General features: G+C 41.6%; 1 protein-coding gene across 4 annotated transcripts in view; it reads left to right on the top strand.

Moving 5' to 3' along the window:
* VTI1A (vesicle transport through interaction with t-SNAREs 1A) overlaps positions 1–21,397 on the top strand; it is a 256,720-nt gene extending 235,323 nt beyond the window's left edge. For all 4 annotated transcript variants that reach the window (XM_088528627.1, XM_088528629.1, XM_088528626.1 and 1 more), the window contains one exon: positions 20,702–21,397. In XM_088528627.1, coding sequence (XP_088384753.1) covers positions 20,702–20,795 — 94 coding nt within the window. In that variant the 3' untranslated portion in view covers positions 20,796–21,397. The remainder of the gene's footprint in view (positions 1–20,701) is intronic.
* The last annotated feature ends 632 nt before the right edge of the window (positions 21,398–22,029 follow it).

The raw sequence follows: 22,029 nt of genomic DNA, 5'->3' as shown, positions 1-22,029 counted from the left end.
ATTAAATACGATTCTTGATAGTGCAAGCTTCACCTCTGCACAGTAATCTTGGCACTGCCTGGAAAGAGGGCTCCTATTTTCTTAAATTCAAAACAAGGAAATGCTTTTGTTTATTGCTCCTCTAATCCTCCCATGTGTTTATTTACTTTTAGAATTCTTTTCTTTTGCGGAATTATATACAAACCTACTAGAGGAGAGATGTTTATTTCCTGAGAGTTTTATCGTTTATTTGACAGCCTTTGACAACTACCACCGAATTAAAGAGCAGATCGTTTTGAAAAGTCGAAATTGTGAAGATGGGAATTTCAAAACCAGAACTGGTAGATTTTGCACACATTCTTGTATCCATCTCCACGAGTTGCCATTACAGCTGCTGCAGAAATGCTGAATATTTAGAACAAGTTTCTTTGTAACGCCAGTTAGTGGTAGTCTCCTCCCTTTAAACATGAAAGGTGGTACAGAAAGCAATAATGAGAACCATATAATATTAAAAAGGTGCATGTAATTATGCTTTGTGGAACAAACTTGGAGGTCAAACAACAGGCTTTTATATATTCAGCAGTTTACTGAATCCACCTCCCTTCACCTATTTGTTTTTGGAATTCAAGTTTTCCTTTTTCAAATAATACTTCTAACCACACACTTTCAAAAATAATAGAAAAGAGCAAAGGTCTCCTCCAGAGTCTTCAGTTAGTTTAGACAACAATATTTCAGATACAAAAATTTCGGGATGGGGGAAGAGTGCTGTTTTAATGTTTTGATCGTTTCGGTGACTCTGGCATCTAATGACAGTTTATTAAGAATTTCTCTGTGTGTGTTTTTTCAATGCATGTCTTACTGTGTTAGAGCTCCTTCATTTTATTTAAAGCATAAAAAGGGGTAAAACGGTTAGGAAAAGCTGCTACTAAGTGCGCAGTGGGGTCCTGGGCCTGCCCTGGCTCTGGGCAGGCAGGAGGAATTTGCAGGCAGCGTGTGCTGGGGCAGCTCTGGGAGCAGGAGGGATGCAAACATGTGGTGAATGCGTCTGCCTTTTTTTTTTTTTTTTTTTTTCTGTAAGTAAGCAGAGAGCTTGGCAAGTTTGCAGTGCTTGCTCAGAAGCTCATTTAAAACTTGGAGGAGAGTGAACTGAATTTAAACAACTCCCAGGAACCTCTTTTCCCCTAGGCCTCAGAGGTGGCCTCCCATGGAAAGAAAGTATCTGATGGTTCGTAATCTGTATTCTGTCAGGATAATTTTAATGAGAGGTTAGTAAATACCATGTATTTGGAAACAAGCAAGCACAAGCTGGGCCTTTTCTTTATGACTTCCACACAGTCGTAAGCCTGGCTTTCTGTCAGATGCTTTCACTTTGAATGAAGAAATTGTATCTACTCTGCTTAGGCTCAGTTCTGTGATCCAAGCAGTTTTTGACATATCAAACCAGCCTAAAACTTAATTAGCTTTTGCATAGGAAGTAAATACGTACGAGAAGCTTTGCGGAAGTCTTAACACTTTTTCATTAGAAAGACGTTGATTTTCCTGGCTGATTGCGGCGTGATGTGCAGCATGCAGCAGAAGCAGAGCTTATGCCCCAGTTCCTGCATTGCAGTCAGAGGAGAGGAAGGTAAAAGGAAAAATCCTTCCCCAAATGTGCAAGTTGACATTTCTTTTGAGCAATATTTTTGCAGAAGGAACTGTAGATTTACAGGAGTTTGAGACCAAGCAGTTGACGTATTCCTCTCCCCCTCCTCCCTTCTCCCCTCCTTTTTTTAAAGTGTCTTCATCAATCAAACTCAACGTAAATGAATAATGGAGGGAGATGAAATGAGAAGAGACAATAGCAGTGTTGTTCAGAGCTGACGGGCATAAATCCATTGTATCCTGCAAGCCCCCATGAAGAAAATACCTGCTCTCACAGGCCACCACTGCCATTTGGCCCATGACTCAGAATATCATTTAAGCAAGTGCTGGTGTCTCATTGAAGCCAGTTGGGCTCCAGCTCTTTATTTTGGAGCCCGAGGGCCGTGGCAAGGCAGGGCAATGGGGAGGGCGAAGGGTTGAAGTGACAGAGGAGAAGGGGAGGCCGTATAAGTTTTCCCTTTCCTCGTTCATTTGTTAATTTGGGATGACAGAAATAGAAATGACATTCTTGTGAGCAGGTCAAAGGTTTTTTTAGAACCAGCAAGAAAACAAGGAAGCTGGTGCAAAAAGAGTTGCAGCGTGCATCGTTTAAAATTTGGGGACCCACCAAGATTTTCTTGGTGAGAAAAGGAGGAAAGCCTGTCTCCTTTGGCACTGCAGCAGTGTGCATGGGACGGGAGAAGCCAAATGGAAAGCCAAGCCAAGGAGATTATGCTTGTACCTAGATTTCAGAGGGCATGGTTTACGGTTCGGATTTTGAGTCCTGACATTTTGATTCAGATATGATAGAGCTGAAGTCCTATGAGGTGCCCTTGTAGGAATTTGACACAGAGGCGCCAGGCTCTGTTAAGGTCAGTTGCTCTGTTTTTCTGCCATTTTAAAATGACAGATCTTAAACGGGAACTCGCCTTCCTTCCTGCCTCCTCATTGTAAGAAGGGTCCTTCCAATTCTGGAATCTTTGGGAAGCAAATCTATGAGAGCAAGTGGGCATATGATTATCAGGCCCAAGCCCAAGACTTCAAGAGGGCTAACTCTGTTTTTTTTTTAATATATATATTAATATTATTGTTACTGGTTGCAGGTTGTTTCAGTGCTGTCCAGCCCTGCGAGCATCTTTTCCTGTGCACTTGAGGTGCAGCAGTAATATTCAAGTCTGTGAATATCTCTACCTCAAATGCATTTTCACACCTTTTTTTTGGTTTTCATTCTTCCTGAATGAAAAAAAAGACAAAACCACTGCCTGGCTGGGATTGATGACCCTTCAGATAATAGTGGGGAATGCTCTTCAAAGTCTTAATCTGATGGAGCAGAAGTGCAGCAGCCCAGCCCCTTGCTGCAGAGGGGCTTCAAGGTGCCACTTCTGTTGTGCAAACAATTTATTTAGTAGTTAGTGCCTTGACTTTTCTGCCTTTGTACTTCTGAAAGATGATCTCCTGCAAACGATGAACCTTTAGGCTTAACGAAGTACTGATCCCTCTTTAACATTTACTTAATTGGAGCTTAGGAGGAAAAAAATATAGTGTAGTATTTTAAGAGTGACTGCGTAGCACCTTTCCAAGTTTGCATGCCTGTCAACGGGATGTCATCCTGCAAGTGTGAATGAATGACTCTATTTCCAGTTCAAGTTTCCATTCCTCGTGCAAAAATAGCACCAAATACACTATACTTCCAGAATAGCTATCATTTTTTTTACCTTTATAAATCACACAGCATTAAAAAGTAATCTGAGGTTATTTCTTTATTAAAATGTTCTGTATGCTTGCTACTAAGTTAAAAATATTAAAAAGGAGGAGAAGTCTCTGCTTAAAATGACTGAATGAAATCACAAGAAATATTTCTTTTCTAACTGAGCCTGCTGTATTGTGTAAGGATACCAGTTATATTTAGTGTTCCTCAAGGCTTCCATTGTTGGGCTTTTTTTTTTCCTACAACCAGCTTGAAGTACTGAAGCTTTAAGCCCATCCTGTCATGATGCTCATGTTTCATCGCAGAAAGGATGTGTTCCTTCGCTGTTGCACTTACTTCAGCATTTGTGCCTTTTCAGATGACACTTGTCCAACTTTTTAAAATTGTTCAAGTTCCATTTGCAGAGCAATGATGGCCCAGATTTTCAAGGGCCTTGAGGTCTAAATCATAGCATGAGGTGTCTGGCTATCTCCAGAGAACTGCTCCTTAGGCACTTAATCCAGGAGACGCAGAGTCCAAATTATCTAACCCATTCCTTAAGGTAGGCTTTGATTTTCCTAACACAAGTCATTTATAAAGAGTTAATAGAGAATTATAGCAGTAGGGAGAGGGATAGATACAAGGTAGAAAGCAATAACCAGGATTATAAATAACTGCTTGATCTATAAAATTCTAAAATAGCCTTTTACATTTGATTGACTGACTCTTCAAATATGGCTAATAATCTAAATCTTTTATAAACTATTTATGAATACACTCTTGATGTAAAGCATGACTAGTTTCTCTGTATTTTGTGAAACATCACAGTTCACCTGAGAAAATGGAGCAATATTTCTACAATACGGTCAATGGGATCTAAAAGGTGAATTTGATGTTCCAGATTTTAACTGATGAAAGTGAAATAACTAAATAAACTAAAGTTTCTAAATAGCCTTCTGCAAAATTGCTGTGTAAAAGTGGTCTGAAGGAGCTACACTCATCCTCAGAATAAAGTGGGCAGGGGAAGATAGAAGGAAAGAGATTTTAAGAGAGTTAAAACATGGAGATGGAAAGATTTCAGAGTGGGTTGGACCCCCATTCTGCAATACGAAACCCTCAGCATCAACAGGGGAGTCTCCTCCTGCCCCACAGTTGCTCCCGGTTGCCGCTGTCCTACACCCAGCAGCTCCCTCGTGTTCAGCAACGCTTCTGCTTGGGAGCCAGGGCCTTGAAATGGAATGATCAGGTGCAAAACAGCTCTCCTCTCCCTCCCACCTCTTTTTTTTTTTTTTTCCATTTTCTTTTTTTATCCTGGATCGATTCCCTGATCTGATTCATCACATGGACCCACGAGCAGTTGAATCAGCACAGCTGAGGCTGATACACTGCAACGTGATGGCAGAAATGAAAACCAAGAGGAGGCGGGAGCAGGGGAGGAAGGGTCAGACCTGAGCATGGCTCCTAAAATTAGCACTGCTGCTGGATACTTCGCGTCTTGGAAACATGGTCTTGGCCCGGGTACAGGGCATGAAGTGAAGTGTTTAAATCATGTACTCTCATCTTGCCTTTGGCCCCATAAACATTGCTTTTGCCATCTGTAAAATAGGGATATGCTAGTTACCTCACTGATGTGAAGATGAATGGTTGAATGGTTGTTCAACCAGTTACTGTGTGCTCACCTGAGAATGGGAAGCAGACAATGCTGCTCTTTACAGTCCTGCATTTTACTGAAATTACCCTCTCCTTCTTATAAAGTACACGTCATTTGTGGTAAAATATTTGTTTTCAACTGTGTTTCTCCTCTCGGAAATACGTTGCTGGGGCAAAGAGAGGCCCATGTTTTTGTAACCCAAGTGTCTCTATTTTTAGATTTAAGATGTTGGCTGCATCTCTCATTTTTTAATATGGGCGTATATTTATAGCTCTTGCTATTGGAAGAGAATTTCCTGCAAAGAGATCCATTTCGGTGGAGCTCTGCTCTGACACGACGTCCCATGTGTTCCACCGAGGGGCCGCTCCGGAATAAATGTCTGCTCCGGCTGTAGGATCAGCCTTGTGAGCTGTAAACTTTATATTGCCTTCAGCACATAGTAAATTTGCACGCGCAATAGGTATTAGTGACGGGGCATCTGATACGTGGCTGGGTGGCATCTGAGGGTATAAATGACATGGGAGATGCAGCTCCCTGTCCTCCTGAGCCGCTTCCGCTTGGGATAATTGCACTCAGTTTTCTCAGCAGTTTTAACTGGGAGTAGGACTTGTCTTTGCGTGGTCATTTGAGAGGTGAGCCTGGTAACCATGCACCATAAACCAGCCACCATGTCACCCCCAGAGGTGTCCCAAAGGGGTTTGTACGCGGTGGCCCTGTCTGGGTTGTGTCCGTGCCGTGCACGTCACCAGCGTGGACAGCGGAGGGGAGAATGACCGGAGCTGAGCTCCGACACACATGGACCTGATCACACAGCCCTGGTGAGACACCCGTGTGAGCAGGGGCTGCAGGATCAGGCCCCAAGGACCCTTAGGAATCAAAGGTATCCCGTAACTGTAAGGTATCATTATGATTACTACCCTGGAGAACACAGGGGTATTGAAGTCGGCAAAATAAATTACAGAGCTAAATGTATAAGTAAGCCAAGAAGCATCTGATGTTTTTTGCATAATAATAATCTTCCTAATCACTTCATTTGCACAGTTATTTCATTTTAAACTTCAGGCACAGTTTTGAAGCACACCTCAGCGGAGATATTTTTTTCTGTAATCTGTAAACTTTAATGAAAGCTAATTGGAGGACAAATTTTAATCTAATTAAAATGTGAATGCATAAAGCAGTGAGGATGAATGGAGCAGAATGCTCTATGGGGCACAGTTTTCAAACAATGATTACCCTGAATACTAAGTCAAATGAAACTTTTGTAAATGATGGTCATGAGCATTGCCAGCAACAGAACAACCTTGAGGAACTGCAAATGAAAGTTTTCATGTATTTAGTTTAAAATGGAAATCACAACTGCATAAGGGCTTTTTTTTTTTCAAGAAAAATATAAAGCAACACGGAGAGTCTCATCTGAAAACATAACAAGTAAATTAGCCAGAGGTGTACATTCCATCTAAGTTCTCATGATCAGCAGATGCAAATGTTTGCAGTGTGCCGATGAGTTATGAGCCCTAATGAGATTTCAATGCTGAGCAAACAATAAAAATTTATGCATTGCATAGTTTTAGTGGCCTTTGGCTTCATGGTTAGTGTTACACCCTTTCAACAGCTTTGGTAATATAATATCCAGCTGGCTTTGGAGGTAAGGAAAATTTTAGGGGTGAAGTGCAATTGTGAGAAATAATGTGATTGATGGCTTTGTCAGAATAATGCATTTCCACGGTATAATTGTGCACAGTAATCCTAGCCCGGGCACAGATACATAGGTTCTAGTTATGTGCGGACACAAATTCTGGAGGACGCAGGTGAACGGTGGCTTTTTCGTTCGAGCCAGGGCTTTTCCTGCACTGGATACGGATGCCGAGGTCTCGCAAGCAGCCCCTCTAACGAGAGCATTCCTGCCGTAGTCCGGGAATCAGGAGAATTGAAAAGCTGCACTTTTTGCAGCAACTGTCATGTGTCACAATAAAAGAAGCTGGGAACACGGGCAGGAACGCTCCATAGATATTGAAATAAATGTAAGTCGGGGCGGGGGCTGTTTTTGCATCGAGGATTTCAACCGGTGCAGTCTGAGGAGAAGCGTGAGTGTGTTAAATTTAAAAGACCCATTTGTGGGTTAGGCTTTGCTGAATTCCGAGCCTTCCCTGTAATGGTTGCCTGCATTACCCTACATAATATTAAAATCTTAGCATGTGATTAATAGCAGATTCCCTGCATACGTGTCGCAACACACATCTGCAGCAAATCTGCCAGTATACTTCTCTGCTAGCTTTACTTTGGGGCCATAAAGTCATTCCTGTTTTGTGAATGAGAATAAACCTATTATGCACTGGGTTAGCTACACCCAGTTTCTTCTCTTTAGGGGGAAAAAGAGCTGCTTATTTGATACGGCATCTCGAATTTCAGGGCTCAGAAGCGCGTTTAAGCCTCTCGCAGATTTGTCTGAGCAAGCTGTTGGGAATTGCCTTCCCCGTTTTGGAGTTCTGCTTTTCCCAAAACCCTCTGTGCAAAGAGTAGAAGTGAGAAACTTCTGGACAGCAATAAACTCGTAGACTTAATTATAAAGTGTTTATTACTAAATTTGTTAATGAGTCAACATACAAAAGAAAAAAAAAGATATATTTATCCCTGTTTCCTCTTAAAATAGTAGTAAAAAATAACTTCAAAAACACTTTTTCTTAAACTATTTGGTGATGCAGTTTTGCACAAAAGCCCTTTTTCCCATCCGCAAATAGCTACCTTTCACTTTGCCCCAAGGGAACAGAGCATAGCTCAAATGAAGCTTAAAAAAGGGGAAAAAAATGTGAAAAAGTAAAAAAAAAAAAATCCACAGTTGTAGCTCATACTCTGCGTATTCACACACACACACACAAAATAGAAAGGAAGAAGCAGGAACATTGCTCCAGTCGGCCCTCTGAAAAGTTTGGTGACCTGCTTTCTTCACCAAATTCACAACAGAACCCAGCAAAAAACCAGCTGAATTGGCAATCTCGGGGCAGCGACATCTGTTTCGAATCGTCGGCGCGAGCGCTGCCCTCGCAGCACCAGATGTGCAGGGTGGTGGCACCCACGGTACCGCATGCTCTGCCGGGGCGTAACCGAGGGCAGAATCGGGGTCCTCCTAAAACACAGGGCAAAACTCTCCTTAGCTCTTCTACAGACATGGGATCCTAAGCCCACCGAAGCTGCAGGCATCGTCCCGCTCATTGAGGAGGGCTGTAGATAATGTCCTCTATGGGTGATGCCAAATTCATTATTGGTGACTGCGTGTTTTTTGTTATTGGTGATTGTATTTTTTGTTATTGGTGGCTGTGTATTTTTTTGTGTATTTTTTCTATGGAGGTTGTTTTGCTTTCTGTCAAGCCAGACTCCCCCGTCGCTTTCCGACGGACTTTTTTTGCAGCCGCTTTCAGAGGCGCTGCCGTAGAGCAGGAGCAGGCAATAAAACCACTGGGTTTGGGGGTGAGGTAAAGCAATAGCAGAGCAGTTTGAGGTGCTGTCGAGAAAGCAAGAGCAGGATTGGGAGGGATGAGTGGTGTGGGGGCATTTGGGGGGCAGAGGAGAGCTTGATGATGGCACCGGGGCCCACGCTCGCTTGTAGCGGCCCACACAGCCGTGAGGGGTCTGTGCATGGTGGTGGCAGCAGCAGGACCCCGCAGGAGGTCCAGGACACACCAGGGGATGTGGCCAGGCTTGGGCCGTGCCTCTCGGGCCGGTTGTGCTGTGAGGACTGGACCCGCATCCCCCTCTCCTGCATGGAGATCAATGAGCAGAATGTCCCTTTCCTGTGCCCGGCATGCGTAAGTCACATCTCTTCCCTGTAGAAAGTCAAGGCATATCTCTTACCAGTGGGAAACTTTTGCTGCTGAACTGTTAAGTAGCTTCATCTTACACCCCTTCTGAAACTTCTAAATACCAAAAAATTAAACACCTGCTCCATATGTGCCCTGCTAAGAGTTGCTCCTGAGTAGACCAAGCCGGGGGACCGCTTGTCCCCAAAGTCCAGGAGCTGTGTCCTGCTCCACACAGTGTGTCTGGGCCCCGAGGAGGGCCATGCATCGTGTGTGAGGCTCCATGTGTCACCTTTTCTTGTAAAAAAAAATAAAACTTAAAGAGCAGACCTGGGTACCGAAAGCTATTTGGCAATTCTGTTCACCCGCCAGCGCGCAGTAGCTGCACCTGCGACCAGCGTTTCTGGAGAGCTCGACGCAGAAAAATGCAAAAGTAATCAGCACATGTTTGCCTTTCATTTATCTCTGTCATCCGGGAACAAGATACAGATAGTATCGGGAGCAGCGAAAGGTACATTCTGATATTATTTTCAGGTTTTTGTCTAGACGGAGAGGAACAACCGCTTGCATCTCGGTGGAGCACAGGCACCTCCGCCTCCTCGCGCGTTGCAGGCTGGAGGCCAGAGGGGGGTAGCAGGCTGTCTGCGTGGAAAAAAAAGTGGTTTAAAACCACCACCTACTCATCAGGTGACTGGAGACTGGGGTTGTAAAATGTGCTGCAGGCAGAAGTTCTGAAAAATCCCAGAAAGTGTTGAAAACATCTCTAAACAAGGTATTTTTCTCCTGCACCTTTCTTGCTAAAGGTCCCAATTGCTGCCAAGAAAACTAGTGAGAATGTTAGCTGCCAAATAAAAAATTTATGACAGTGTTTGGCAAAGGATTGTATCACTGCTTGTTTTATACATTTCCACAAGGCTCTTGAAGGGCTGTTGGACACATACAGCTCACTGATCACTGTGCTTTATCTGTTCTTTAATATATATAAAAAGCAAGCTCCAATAAACTATGATTTTAGCTGTATATATATATTTAATAACCTCCTGTAAGTGTTTGCTATGTTGAAAATATAGTTTCTAAACAACATTCCACATATTAAAATAAAAATTGTAAAAGGCCTTTAGCTGACAGAGTTACTTGTTATTTGAGTTACTTTCATAGTAAAAATACATGATTTTTTCAATTAAAAATGTATTGCTTCTGCAATTGCGCTTGTTATATGTTGGAGTCTGGGCCAACAAACTGCCTGTTAAAACATAAAGAGGTCCATTCAGTCAAACTTGTGCCTGCCATTTATATTTCAAAAACCCAGAAAATAATATGTTGGGATTGCAATTGCTCACCAATATCCATTAGGTTTTTGGCTGTATCGTTAAATTAAGGTTGAGGGGGAAAACTGTTCCGGTGGCTTTAAAAAAAATATGTAGTTTTGAATACAGAAGTAGCACACAGACAATAATAATTAAATTGGTCAATGTGCAAGCAACATCCTCAAAAAATCTTGATCTCTCTGAAGAAACGGAGCTGTCCGTCCCTGTCTTTTTGAGGCAGTTATCAGATGAGGCTCCCGGCTGATAATTAGTGCTGTTTAACACACGTCTCATCATTCAGAAGTCTCTGGGCCACCGTGTTTGCTGGTGCTCATTACCACGTGTATCGTGTTGGAGAGCGGAGCCTTGGCGGGTGGCATCGCCCCTTGCGCACCGGGCTGCTGGGAGGTAAAGATGCTCCTCCGTGGGGTGGCCCTGAACAGGGGACATCATCCCCACGTGCTGCCCTTGCCAAGGGACAGCGAGAGCCACCACCCTGCTCAGCCAGGTCCTCAGGGCAGCCCCAAGCCCACTGCAACCACTCAAGAGCAGCCGACAGTTCGGCAAGTCCTCAACACCCCATATGTGCTTGCATATTTCATGGTATTTGATATAAAGTACTCAAGACAGACCAGCATTAAGAGGATTATTTCAGACAGCATTAGGAGTTAATTTACAGAAGATTAGCTCCAAATCAGGCAGATATCATAAGCAAATTAGCATCAGTTGTAGGAGACTCAGAAACGCACAGTGTTTTTAGCTTCTCCCTGTGCGCTTAGTAGGCTAGAAGTGTCTTTATTATATTGAAATACTAAAATATTGCATCACAATTAGTGAAGACCACATATACTTTATTTCTATATGCACACTCTTTACTATGATGCTGTTTATTGGCAGTATAACTGTTTAACTCCTAATTGCCTTCATCTGGTGAATATTATATATTTCATGCCATTTCTTCACTGAGTAATGTTTTGTTTGGCCCCAGAAATGATGTTTCCATCGTGTGTTATAGTATTCTTAAGTAGGTAATATGCAACTTCACAGTGACATATTTAATTCTTTTATTTTCTGTTAAAATGAGTCACATTTCAATGTTAACTCATAAAATGAAGTGTGTAAAATGCCAGGTATTAGGGTGAAGATTACAGCTACTTAAAAAATAGCTTCCTTAATAATTAAGCTTGTAAATTACAAATTTGTTTTATTACCAATTGGAGCAAGAGTTTTGTATTAATAAGCAGATTCTGTCGTTCAGTCAGGCTTACCAGTGTATTTGTCTGACTGCAGACAGACAGGCATAAGCAAAAATCCAACCACGGTATCAGCTTTGAAATTAGTATCCCAGTTCCAAAAACACTTGCCTAATTTGAGGAGAAGAGTATAAAATGGATAGGACCATATGTATTGAAGTCTATGTCCTTGGGTCTTGAAAATGGTGAATTCTAAGAACAGGATTTCCATCCTTGGATAAATGTGCATGCTGCTCTCCAAGATACATTAAACTAATTAGTCTTCCGTGTGCACCTGAACTTATTTTTTTTTTTAACTGTGGAGGGAAGTCTGGAGAGTGTTTTACATTTTTTCCCCTTATTGATGGACCAGATTCCTCTTGACAGGGTTGGCCTGAGGTCATAAACGGCTCCCTGTGTTCACCAAGAAAGGAATCTTCCGCAAAATCACAAAAACTTACACCCACCCTAAGCCCAGGTTCGAATTGCAGGTCCCGCAGGTTGTGGGGTCTGCGAGGGCTCCTGCACTTTTGGACCTTGTGCCCCGTAGCTTTATACAATGCAGGGAGGCTCCACATGGTTGTTATACCAAGGTGTCTGAGGTCGTAGCGAAGTAGAGGCATTTCTGCTCCCTTAATAGAAATGCCGTAACGTGCTGAAAAGAAAATACTCTAATAGTGGCAAGTATCTCCTGTCAACTAATTTGATAGTTCTCTATCAGGTAAACCATTTGTGAATACATCGATTCTTTTTATTTTTCACTGTTCAGACTTCACTATTCCCAGGTTTTCTCTGAACCAGTTGGGCAAAAATTGATTTTTATTTGTTCCACTGGCCTTGTGGAAAATTAGCTTATGAACTGGTTTTTATAGGAAGACTCAAAGCACAGAACAGGTTGAAAAATAAGCCTATAGCAGTCAAAATTGTTGTCTGAAATGTCTTCAGACTGGAAGACTGAATTTATTGCTCAAAACAAGTGCTAGCAATGTGGAGGTGTGCAGTCCTGCTCATTATCACTGGAAAAGGGGGAACCAAAAAGCACAGTAAAAAATTAAATTTTAATAATGCTAGTGATATTTTCTAAATCCTTCTTGACAGAAAGATTCTCATTATTTTTATCTGTCTCAGAGTAGGCTCTTTTAATGCCATCTCACAAATGGCCTTAGCCATGATTGTTTTCCTTTCTTTTATAGCATTTGAAAAAAAAATGAATATATACCAAAAAAAAAAAAAAAACCCTATTCTATCATTCAAGAAGTGCCACGAAATGGTAACATTTTGGATGGCACATCTTCAGGAACAATTGCTGCAGATGCCTTCAGGTTTTTACAAAAGAGGTCAACATTGTTAAGACAATTGTAACAAACTTGCCATACAAAACGACGCCCAGTCAAATATAGGGTGATAAGGAGAAAATAAGATACGTGAAGCAATGTCCAGTATCAAGCTTCATCACACCTAAAAGCTGTAGATTAATCATTAATTAAAGTGAAGCTTTCATCCATTTAAGATACGTATTTTAGTGGCTTCAAAAGATGATGGCAGTTAGTAAAGTGCAGATTTAACACATTTTTGTTTTCTTTATATTGTGCAGAAGGTAAATTTAACTAACTGTATTTATCACAAAAGCAATAAGCAATCCTGTATATGATGTCATTTTATAGCTTGCATACATTCTGCTGCTGGAGAATCAATTGCTTTAGCTTTGAGTGCTGGGGAGGGAGTTGGGATTTGGGCTTTTTTTTCCCCGTTAACCATTTGGAGACCCGGCTACACGCAGCCAATATGCCCAAGAATGCCGTAACTGACAGCTGGGATATCCACCCTCCCTCCGAGCTCTTCTCAAGTGCTCATAATGTTTCCTAAGGCCTATGGTTCTTAGTCATGCTCAGGTGACTAAATGTATGATTTGTTCTTCTTGATACTTCAGTACCCTGAGAAAGGCTGGGTGGAGATTAATGCAGCCTTGCCTCCTTTGGCTCGCAGTTGCCACAGGGCACGTGATCTTCGTTTGCAGTTGCCAAAGAGATCTGGTGTTGCCTCTGCTTTGCGTGAAATGCATTAATACCCCTCCAGATTTGGTTGGTGAGTTTCCATGGCCCCGGAAGCCACCCGCTGTTCGTCCTAATGACAGTAATAATCTAATTTGTTCCCACCATGGACAGGGAGACAAGAGAGAGCTGGCATTGCACTGCCGAGGGAGGTGCAGAGAAACGTTCCCCATCAGGGTGTCTGAGCAGCAGAAGGGTGTTTTTCATCCTACAGAAATACCTACTTCTATGTTTTAAAAACAAACAATGGATAAAGTCTGAGTTAGTAAAACCTTTGCAGTACTATTGCCTATTGCCTTTCTATCTTGGGACTCAGTGTCCATGAGGACCCTCTTTCAGGCTTTCTGTGGTTTGCTACAGTCTTCTGATCATTCCTGTAGGTATCTATCCTTCCCAGCCACTCGGCCAAGCTGTCTGCCTCTCCCTCCCACCAGACTCGCGCGATGCCTCATGTGGTATGTGCACCTCCAGAGAGGGCCTGCTCCACAGACAGGACTCATGCCAGCTGTGATAACCGTTGTCTTCACAGCCACCCAGCAACTAGGATTTCCAGTGCTGTCTGTGTAATTGTGTTGGGTTGGAATGTATTGCAAGCTTTTTTGCCATTTAGGTTTCTCAGTAAATATCTCAACTGCCAGATACCATGAAAATATATATATTCTTTTAATTTTCAATCTTGATAGCACGGAAAGGTGGTATCAGTTCCTTGAGCTGAGGAAGCTCATTGTTTTCAGGTATTCATCTTAGAGAGATGTTTCCCCGTCTTTCCTATCTCCCCAGCCCTCCCAAATTCCTGTGAATTAAGGACTGGATTTAATTCCAGGCAGAATTTCATGTAGAAGTATGGTACTCATTAAAAGGAGGTGGTGAATCAAGATACTAATTATTGAGAAACAGTTTTTACTTTATTGGTGAGCTTCATCTCTGCGGTATTTCTGATCACTTGTTAGATTACTGCCACTTTGCAAAGTATAAAAGTCTTTTCTGGATGGTTTTGTCATGATAGCACTCCCTGAGTGAATCTGCTCCTGAGAGAAAGGTCATTCTGCTTGGACCTCATATTCCAGCTTTGAGATATCCTTGCTACCCAGTCCGTAGGCTCTAACTTACCCACCCTCTTAATTGACTACTTCTCCTAGCACATGCAAGGCCAGCAAAAAAAATAAAGACAATGAAGAGCAGGACTCCAGCCTATACCCACAGGGAGCTGAAGGGGATTAGGTAGACATAACTTGGATGTTTGAAGTTGACTATCATGGCTACCTTCCTGCTCCTGTTATTACATGACTCAATCTTTCATTCAAGGTCCAGGCGAAAACACGTTGATGTGGTACTAGCACAATGTTATAACAAGAGGTTGGTGTCCTGGAGACTGAGCTCTGAAGCTGGAGGATGGATCTCTGCACAACTCCTCAACCTTGTCAGCAATGTCTGCGGCACCTTAGATGGCCCATCTCTTTCAAGAAAAAGTGGCTGTTCACCTAGACACGTGCCATCCTTCATCATTCTCCATTCCTGCACATTAGAGTCTTTAAACACATTGTCTGCTCAGTTTTCAGCAGTAAGAAAAAATAAAATCTTTTAATGGATCTTCACAAGAAACCAGAGCCCCTGGCACTGTTAAGGGGAAAGAAGAGACTCCTCCTGGAAGGACTTTAGGGAGCAGAAGAGATCTCAGTTGGAAGGGCCTGTCCCTGGCCTAGAGGTGGAGCCCAATGAGGAGTCTTGTTTCCTGTCTGCCACTCACCCGAGGACATTTCTGGTTTAAATAGACCGTGTCAGTTATGGTGCAATGGTTCATCTTGCTTCAAGAACAGGAGGAACTTGCAGCCTTGTTCTTGGGGCTTTTGGGGAGGAAGACAACTTGAGTATTCCCCAAAATTTTTCTTTTTTTCCCAAGTTCAACTGGAAGAGGGTCAGGGACTTGTCTGCAGGTTGTGCTGTTATTTTTTTCATTGACATTTGTGTTTTTTAATTTCAGTTGTTACTAATGAAAGCTGTCTCAAGTCAGATATTGCCAGATAGCTGTAATTTGGCTAGATAAGGCTCTCTTATTCTGTTATTTCAGGAGGCTGTTATTTCAGGAACCTCTATGTCCTGCCACACCCAGTCTACTTCTTTTGGTTGTTTTTATCTAGCAAAACCAGTCTTAAAGCTCAGAATGGGAAAGACACATAGTTACAGGAGCAGCCCCCAAGTACCCTGGAATTAGAGATTTATCATTGTGTCTCTAAAGTTTTATTTTAGCAATCATACCATTTTATTCCCCTGTGGGGACTCTGGTGCCTCAATTTGAATAGCGATATATCGTAACAAGGATGTCCCTCCCAGAAGGTGCAGAGTACAGCTACACTACTTTAAATTCGCATTCAGTTTAGGGTGGTATGTGTTTGCCTATGTGACTAGCGCTATACTTTGTGTTTATTTGAATCTACTGATTTGCACATGAATATTGGGCACTTACTTAGGAGTCTCTTACCAGGCACCTATTTTTTGCATGTTAATAAAAACTGCAGATCATGGATAAAAGGTACCAAAAATGTAATAGCCAAATACTCAAAGTGTTCATTTAAAATGTACTCTTGTGTACAAAGAAGAAGCCTTTCTGCCTAGTAAGCTGATAGGAATCACTTCTAGTTAAATCTTAAATGCATGTATTACAGTGAAACACTGTTGGACAGTGCTCCATCATCAATCAGTCTGTGTTCTTGAGGACACTATTTTTCAGGACATTTTCTTTAAGAATAAAGCCTTGTGTTGTAATGAATGTGGGCTAACTGATCCCCAAAGCCGTTTGTATTTTTTTCATTTGTATCAGTGTCAGAGTTGAGCTTCTGTAGGAATTTTTTTTTGCAGTATTTTGTTTTGTAGTCTTCATTATTTCAAGTTCAGCACACAAAACTCTTTGCGCACCCAGAGTCTGCACTGGTTCATTTGTATCCTGTATTTTGTTAACATGTTACCGTGATTGCTAATTTTCATGACAATTGTTATTGTACCGTCAGTGCTTAATGGCAAGGCATCATTATTCAATGCTGGTCAATCAGGCACTAAGACATGTGCAAGACATCAGGCTGAACCCGTATAGATGTCGTGCACTCCCCTGCTAATGAATGCAGTTTTGTAAAAAGGTTTAAACACGGTTGGCATCCTTAATGTAAGGTTTGCAAGAGCTTATTTGGGAACTGCTTTGTGTTTATACGGAGCAGATCTAAACATGTCACAAACAGAGTGAGACCCATTGTGCGTGCGTGAAGCCACCAAGAGGAGAGAATCTTTTTGTTTTTGGTTTGGTTTTGTTTTTTTTTTCTGAAATGTGGAAAAGCAGCAGTTTCTGCCATGGCAGGAGTGTGGAACTGATGCGCCAGAGGCATCACTGTTTGGGAATGGAGGTGGGACTTGTTCCCTGAAGCAGCAGTCACGGGGTGCATTGGCGAGCTGATCCCTTCAGCCCAAGGGTGGAGAGCTGGTTCCATTGGGAGCCTCCTCCAGGCCACCTAGTTGGGGTTGAGACCCTGTGAGCAGAAGCCAGGAGAGGCTGTAGACATTTAGAAAGGAGAAGCAGGAGGAAAGCCAATGGGAGTAGGATGCACTGTGTGCTGGTAGCCCGGCAAGTTTGTCCGTCATGTTCTTCCCGTGGGTCATTTTATGTTACTCTTGCATCCACTTGACTTTCTGTTTCTCTGTGGTTTTGCACCCAACTGTTTTGGGCTGCTGTCCATGATAAACTGACAGAACTTAGTTTAAAAGTGCGGATCTTGGGTCTCTTCTAACTAAAAGAGGAAGGAGCCCTTGTACTCTTCGTGTTGGCAGTAGGAATGGACCGATAGACGTGGGCTGGTAACAAGCTCCAACACGCCAGGCTGCAGCAGCACTTGGTGAGAATTCAGTGCGTAAGCTGCACCGACTAAATGGTTAATTCTTCTCGTATCAACAGCACTGTGATTCATAATGTAAACTTGAGGAATCCTTGATGTTTCAGTCACACATTCCTCTTAATTTGGCCATGCATTCTTTTAAAGCTACAGTGTGCTAACTTAATAAAATGCAGCATGCAAATGCACAAGTTTTTGCCTTCAGGCATTTTAGCCATGGATGTTTCAATGGGTGTCTTCTTTCAAGTATATATTCTTTCTTAAATTATTTACCCTGTAAACATGCTTTGCATTTTCAAAGAAGAATCTGGGCTTCCTCATTCACCAGATTTCGTTGAATTTAAGGTGTAATAGAGATAAAAGAGCATCGCCTGCTTCTTGTGAGCATGTTAGCCTTTGGGTTTTTATTTTTTTTTTTTTGCGGTGAGTGTTAGGCCCCGTTTTCTTCTCCTTTGGTATTCTGCCTCCTTCCCCCACATTACATCCCTCGATGCTTCGCCTCGAGCAATGCCCACTGGCAGTGTCTGCCCGCGACAGCACTACAGGCGGCTCCACAGATGGGTCCTGCCAATGCCAACCATTGTTCCTCCGCTGGAGCGGCCCTCACTGCGCCCCGTGGCGCTCAGAGCCCCTTTCCTCCCCAGTTCGTGCTCTGCTCTGTGGGGTTGCCCTTGCCCGTGGGCTCTGAGGCCCCAAAGGGCCAACACCCGGAGCTGGTGTCGGCCGCGCGGGCGGCAGGCCCCGGAGTCGCCCTCCGACACAGGCCCTGCGCTCGGGCCTGCGCAGGACGGCCCTGCCCTGCCCAGCCCCGCTCCACCACAGCGCGTTCCCTTCCACACGCTGGAACATAAAACAGTAAAGTCAAACAGTCACTGCCACTCTTTTTTATTTTTTTTTTCAAATGAATCTTTAACTGTGAGCTTGAATATTAAAAGTATATAATGCTTCAGCGTAGGAGTCTGTTGATAACAGCCATCCTATTTCATGATTAATTTGTTCCTTTTAATATGATATTCTTTTGCTGCACCGCGCAGACTAATTCGGCTTCCTAGAAATGGGACTTTGATATGTGTTTCCTAGATTCACACCCTAAGTGAACCTTCAATTAGCAGATACAGGTGGCAGCGGCCCTCGCTCCGTGTTCCCTTGGCAAGGGTTTTGGAGACATGGACACTGATTCAATAATCTTGCAATCGCCTGTATACTGCCAGAATATTAAAAATAAAGCGTTTAGAGGCTGGGCTTTATTTTTTAATTTTTCTCCAGTTTTAAAGCTCAGCTGATGAAATGATTTTCACTGGGCCAGAGGTAGGAGAAGCTGATTTAAACACTCTGTATGTTATGTGTGCCTTTGCCTAACTATGTGCTAGATTAAGGGAGTTTCACTCACACTTAATCCTTTGTAAATTAGCATTATGGATGCCTTGGGGCCCACATCCCACAAATAAAATGGTTGTCAAGCCAGCTGCACTGTGTATTACTTAAGGCTGAATGTTTTAAGAGTTTTCATGCTTTTAATCTATTTCACTGCTGAGTTTCAATTTCGTTGAGTGTCTTTGCAGGAGTGATGAGGGTGAGTGAGTAAATACATATTCTGGTTTTCATGCAGTGGCTTGGGCAATTCGTTTGTTATCAGGTGTTTGGCAGAGAATGTCACACCTTGCCACAAAAGAGACGCTTGTAAGTTCAGGTGTTAAATTGAAGTGCAAACCAACAAGAACCAAGAGCCTTCAATTACCTTTAGTTTTGAGCGTGTTACACTTTTTTTTTAAGAGTGAGAAACATCCCTCCCTCCTCCTCATCCTTTTGGCAGAGTAAATATTGCCTGTTAAGTTTGAATTAGCTGTCATCGCAAAAGAATTAATGCTGTGGTTGAGCCTTTCTAGTGAGGAAGGGAAAAATAAACGAGACAGATCTTAGTTGAGCTTTAAGTGATAAATGAGGACAAAGCAGCCCATTCATCTCCTGCTAGGAAAGTGGACACAAACACTAAAGCAGTTTTGCGGAAGACGTGTCAGCAAATGTGATCATTTTGTAACCTGTCAGGAGGATAGAGAGCCAGTCCTTTTAGAGCATCGCGGGAGAGGGGGGCTGCTGCTGTGACAGTTTTCATCCATCCATTTACTTCTTTTTCCTTAGGAGGGGGATAAGCCAGGAGAGAGCTGGAGTTGGTTAAAACTGCATTTTTCTTCTACTTTCCAATATAATTTATATATACATAAATATATATATCCACCCCCATCCAAATGAAAAACATTTACCAGCGAAAACTCCCCTCTGCTCTCTGGAGATTATTTTTTTTTAAGTTTTATTTTTATTTCTTCTCTCATTTGCAGTATGAAATACACTCATTTTAACACATTATATTCTTTGTCTTCGAGTTTATACTTGATTTGACATTTCACAAAATGCAATTTCACCTCATTATGCTATTGTTTGGTTGGTAAAGGATCTGGGGTTTTGGGTTGTTTTTTGCTTTTTCAGAAACAAATTTTTTTAAAAAGAATAAAAAATATATATTTTTAGAGGGGGTATCTTTTTGCTTTGTTTTGTTTTTGCTGTATCTCTATAATTCTGATGTTTTGCCTCATGGATCAATTTATTTTGCAAAAGTTCCTGCATTATGGAGATGAGAATATTATTTATTTCCCTTCTGTGAGAATGGAAATGGCAAATTCTTACAGTCTAAAATCCTTCTGTAAAATTTAGCAAATTTTAATGTTTGATGGTTTATCCATTATAATTGATATTTAATTTCAAACAAAATCTGAAATAATGCGGCATCCAATTTTAGAAGTAGGGAGTCCTTGCAACAAATGATTGACCAATATCAGGAGTTTCAACTTCTGGCATCTTTGTATTATTTCTGATTTCCATTTTTTTATACTTCATAGTAAATGTAATGTTTCCCTATTACCATAAGTGAAGGTATGCTACAGAGGCAGGAGAGGCTTTTACAACATAAGCTTCACAGTTTGACACTTGCTTCCTTATATCATCCTTTTCTTCATAACTATCTTTTATACTTTTCCCTTGGTATTTCAGTACAAGTAAGTATCTCATTGACATGTGTTTCCTTGGAATCTTGTACCTTAATAGTAAAATCCCTTGAAAATTAATATTTTTTTTTCTGTTCGGATTAAAAAAAAAAAAAAGCTGTGAAGACTTCAGGTGGCTTAGAAATATAATAGTGTGTACTATTTTAGCCCACCATGCATGCCTTGGATTGTATCAACTGAGGACTAATTATTTATTTTGTCTTAGAAAGTAAATAATTAGTTGTAATATGATGGATTTCAATTATTCATTCAATATATGTATGTGCACACTATTAGGAAAAGTATAATTCTTTCCTAGAAGCGAAAGATGTGTAGAATGGTATAGAAAGCACTCAGCTTGTGAGCGTATCTCTTTTCTCCAAGACATTTTGGGGTGCCCCTTTTTATTGTTTTATAAATATTCTGCTGTTTTCATTGCATTTTTTTTCTCTTCTGTGTTTTTTCAGGATTATCCAAAACCGGATCCTGATGGTTGTCCTGGCGGTCATCATCATCTTCACCATCGTGGTGGCTATTTACTGCTCTGTCAGGGGACAGTGATATCTTTGTTCTTCAGTAAGCAGCAACAAACTGCTTGTTCTGAGTAATTAAGACAAAGTGGTCACATGCATCATTCTCCTGCACTGACAGAGTCTCCCTCTCTTTTCCACTGCTCAACTCAGGTGCAAGTGCTGTAAATTATTTTCTATTATTGATGGCATAGCTGGCATATGGAGTTGATTATTTTTTCTCACACTCTGTGTCTTTATCTCTGTGGTTTTGGAATCTTAATATTTCTTTGGGGGAGGGCTTGTTCCGGTGTGAAAAGATAAAACTTAACAGACTGGGTGCGCGTCAGGCTCTACCCCAGGCGATTAGTATGTAGGTTGCAAGAGTTTAGAGGAGGAAGAGGGGTCTTTGCGCTTTCCTTGTGCTATGCAGGGTGTATGAATATCAAGCAGTAGCTGACCTTCTGTGATAGAGAATATAAGTAAAGCAGAGACCAAATGATGTAGAAAGTGAACCTGTCTCCTGTGACTACCTCCCAATCATGAATCATCGTAATAGATGTAACCTGGCCAAGAGCAGTAGCTAGTTTTAAAAGGAGGGGAGTCTTAAGAAGGTGTTTCCTATCTGATGTGAATCCAGTGCTTTATTTAACACTTTTTATTTCACAAAGTTTTCTTTTCTGTTTTTGTCAGGATCATGATAATGATACTTGCATCACTTGCCCAAAATATAATTGTGACCACGGTCCATCTGTTGAACCTGTTTCAAATCTTCCAGTGTTGATATATGTACTGATAAATGTAAACAGTAGGCCTTTATTAAAGATGTATAAAAATACTTATCTATTCATTGCCGATTGAAAAGAGATCCTAAGTCATGGTTCAGTGACAAATACATATGATGATAGTGCATTAAGAAAAAAAAAAAAAAGATTTTGCATATTGGCCTGAATATGTTGGAATCACGTGTTGAAAATATTTTTAATGAATTTTATTCAGATGTGACATTAAGCTTTTTAAAGAGAGACTGTAAAAATGTTAATTTATGCATGCTTTTAACTGATATAATGTATTGAATTTTCATCTGCTAGAATACTTGTGTGTAAATGAGGTGTGTTTTTCTTTTCCTATTGGCTCTGCCTCTCCAGTGGACATGTCTAGGTCATTTAGCTTATAATTAAGCTTATAACTCCAGCAAAGGTCGTTTTCTGGTGATCTAGGGAAGTAATTCCCATGATAACTGTTCCATTCATTATGTAATCCCTTACAAATATTACAAATTGAGA

Source organism: Tinamus guttatus, unplaced genomic scaffold (assembly GCF_059628265.1).
Source record: "Tinamus guttatus ecotype Peru unplaced genomic scaffold, ASM5962826v1 Tinamus_guttatus_pri_ptg000314l, whole genome shotgun sequence".
Lineage (NCBI taxonomy): Eukaryota > Metazoa > Chordata > Aves > Tinamiformes > Tinamidae > Tinamus > Tinamus guttatus.
The sequence above is the reverse complement of the archived record's forward strand: the minus strand, read 5'-3'. Positions and strand labels throughout refer to the sequence as shown.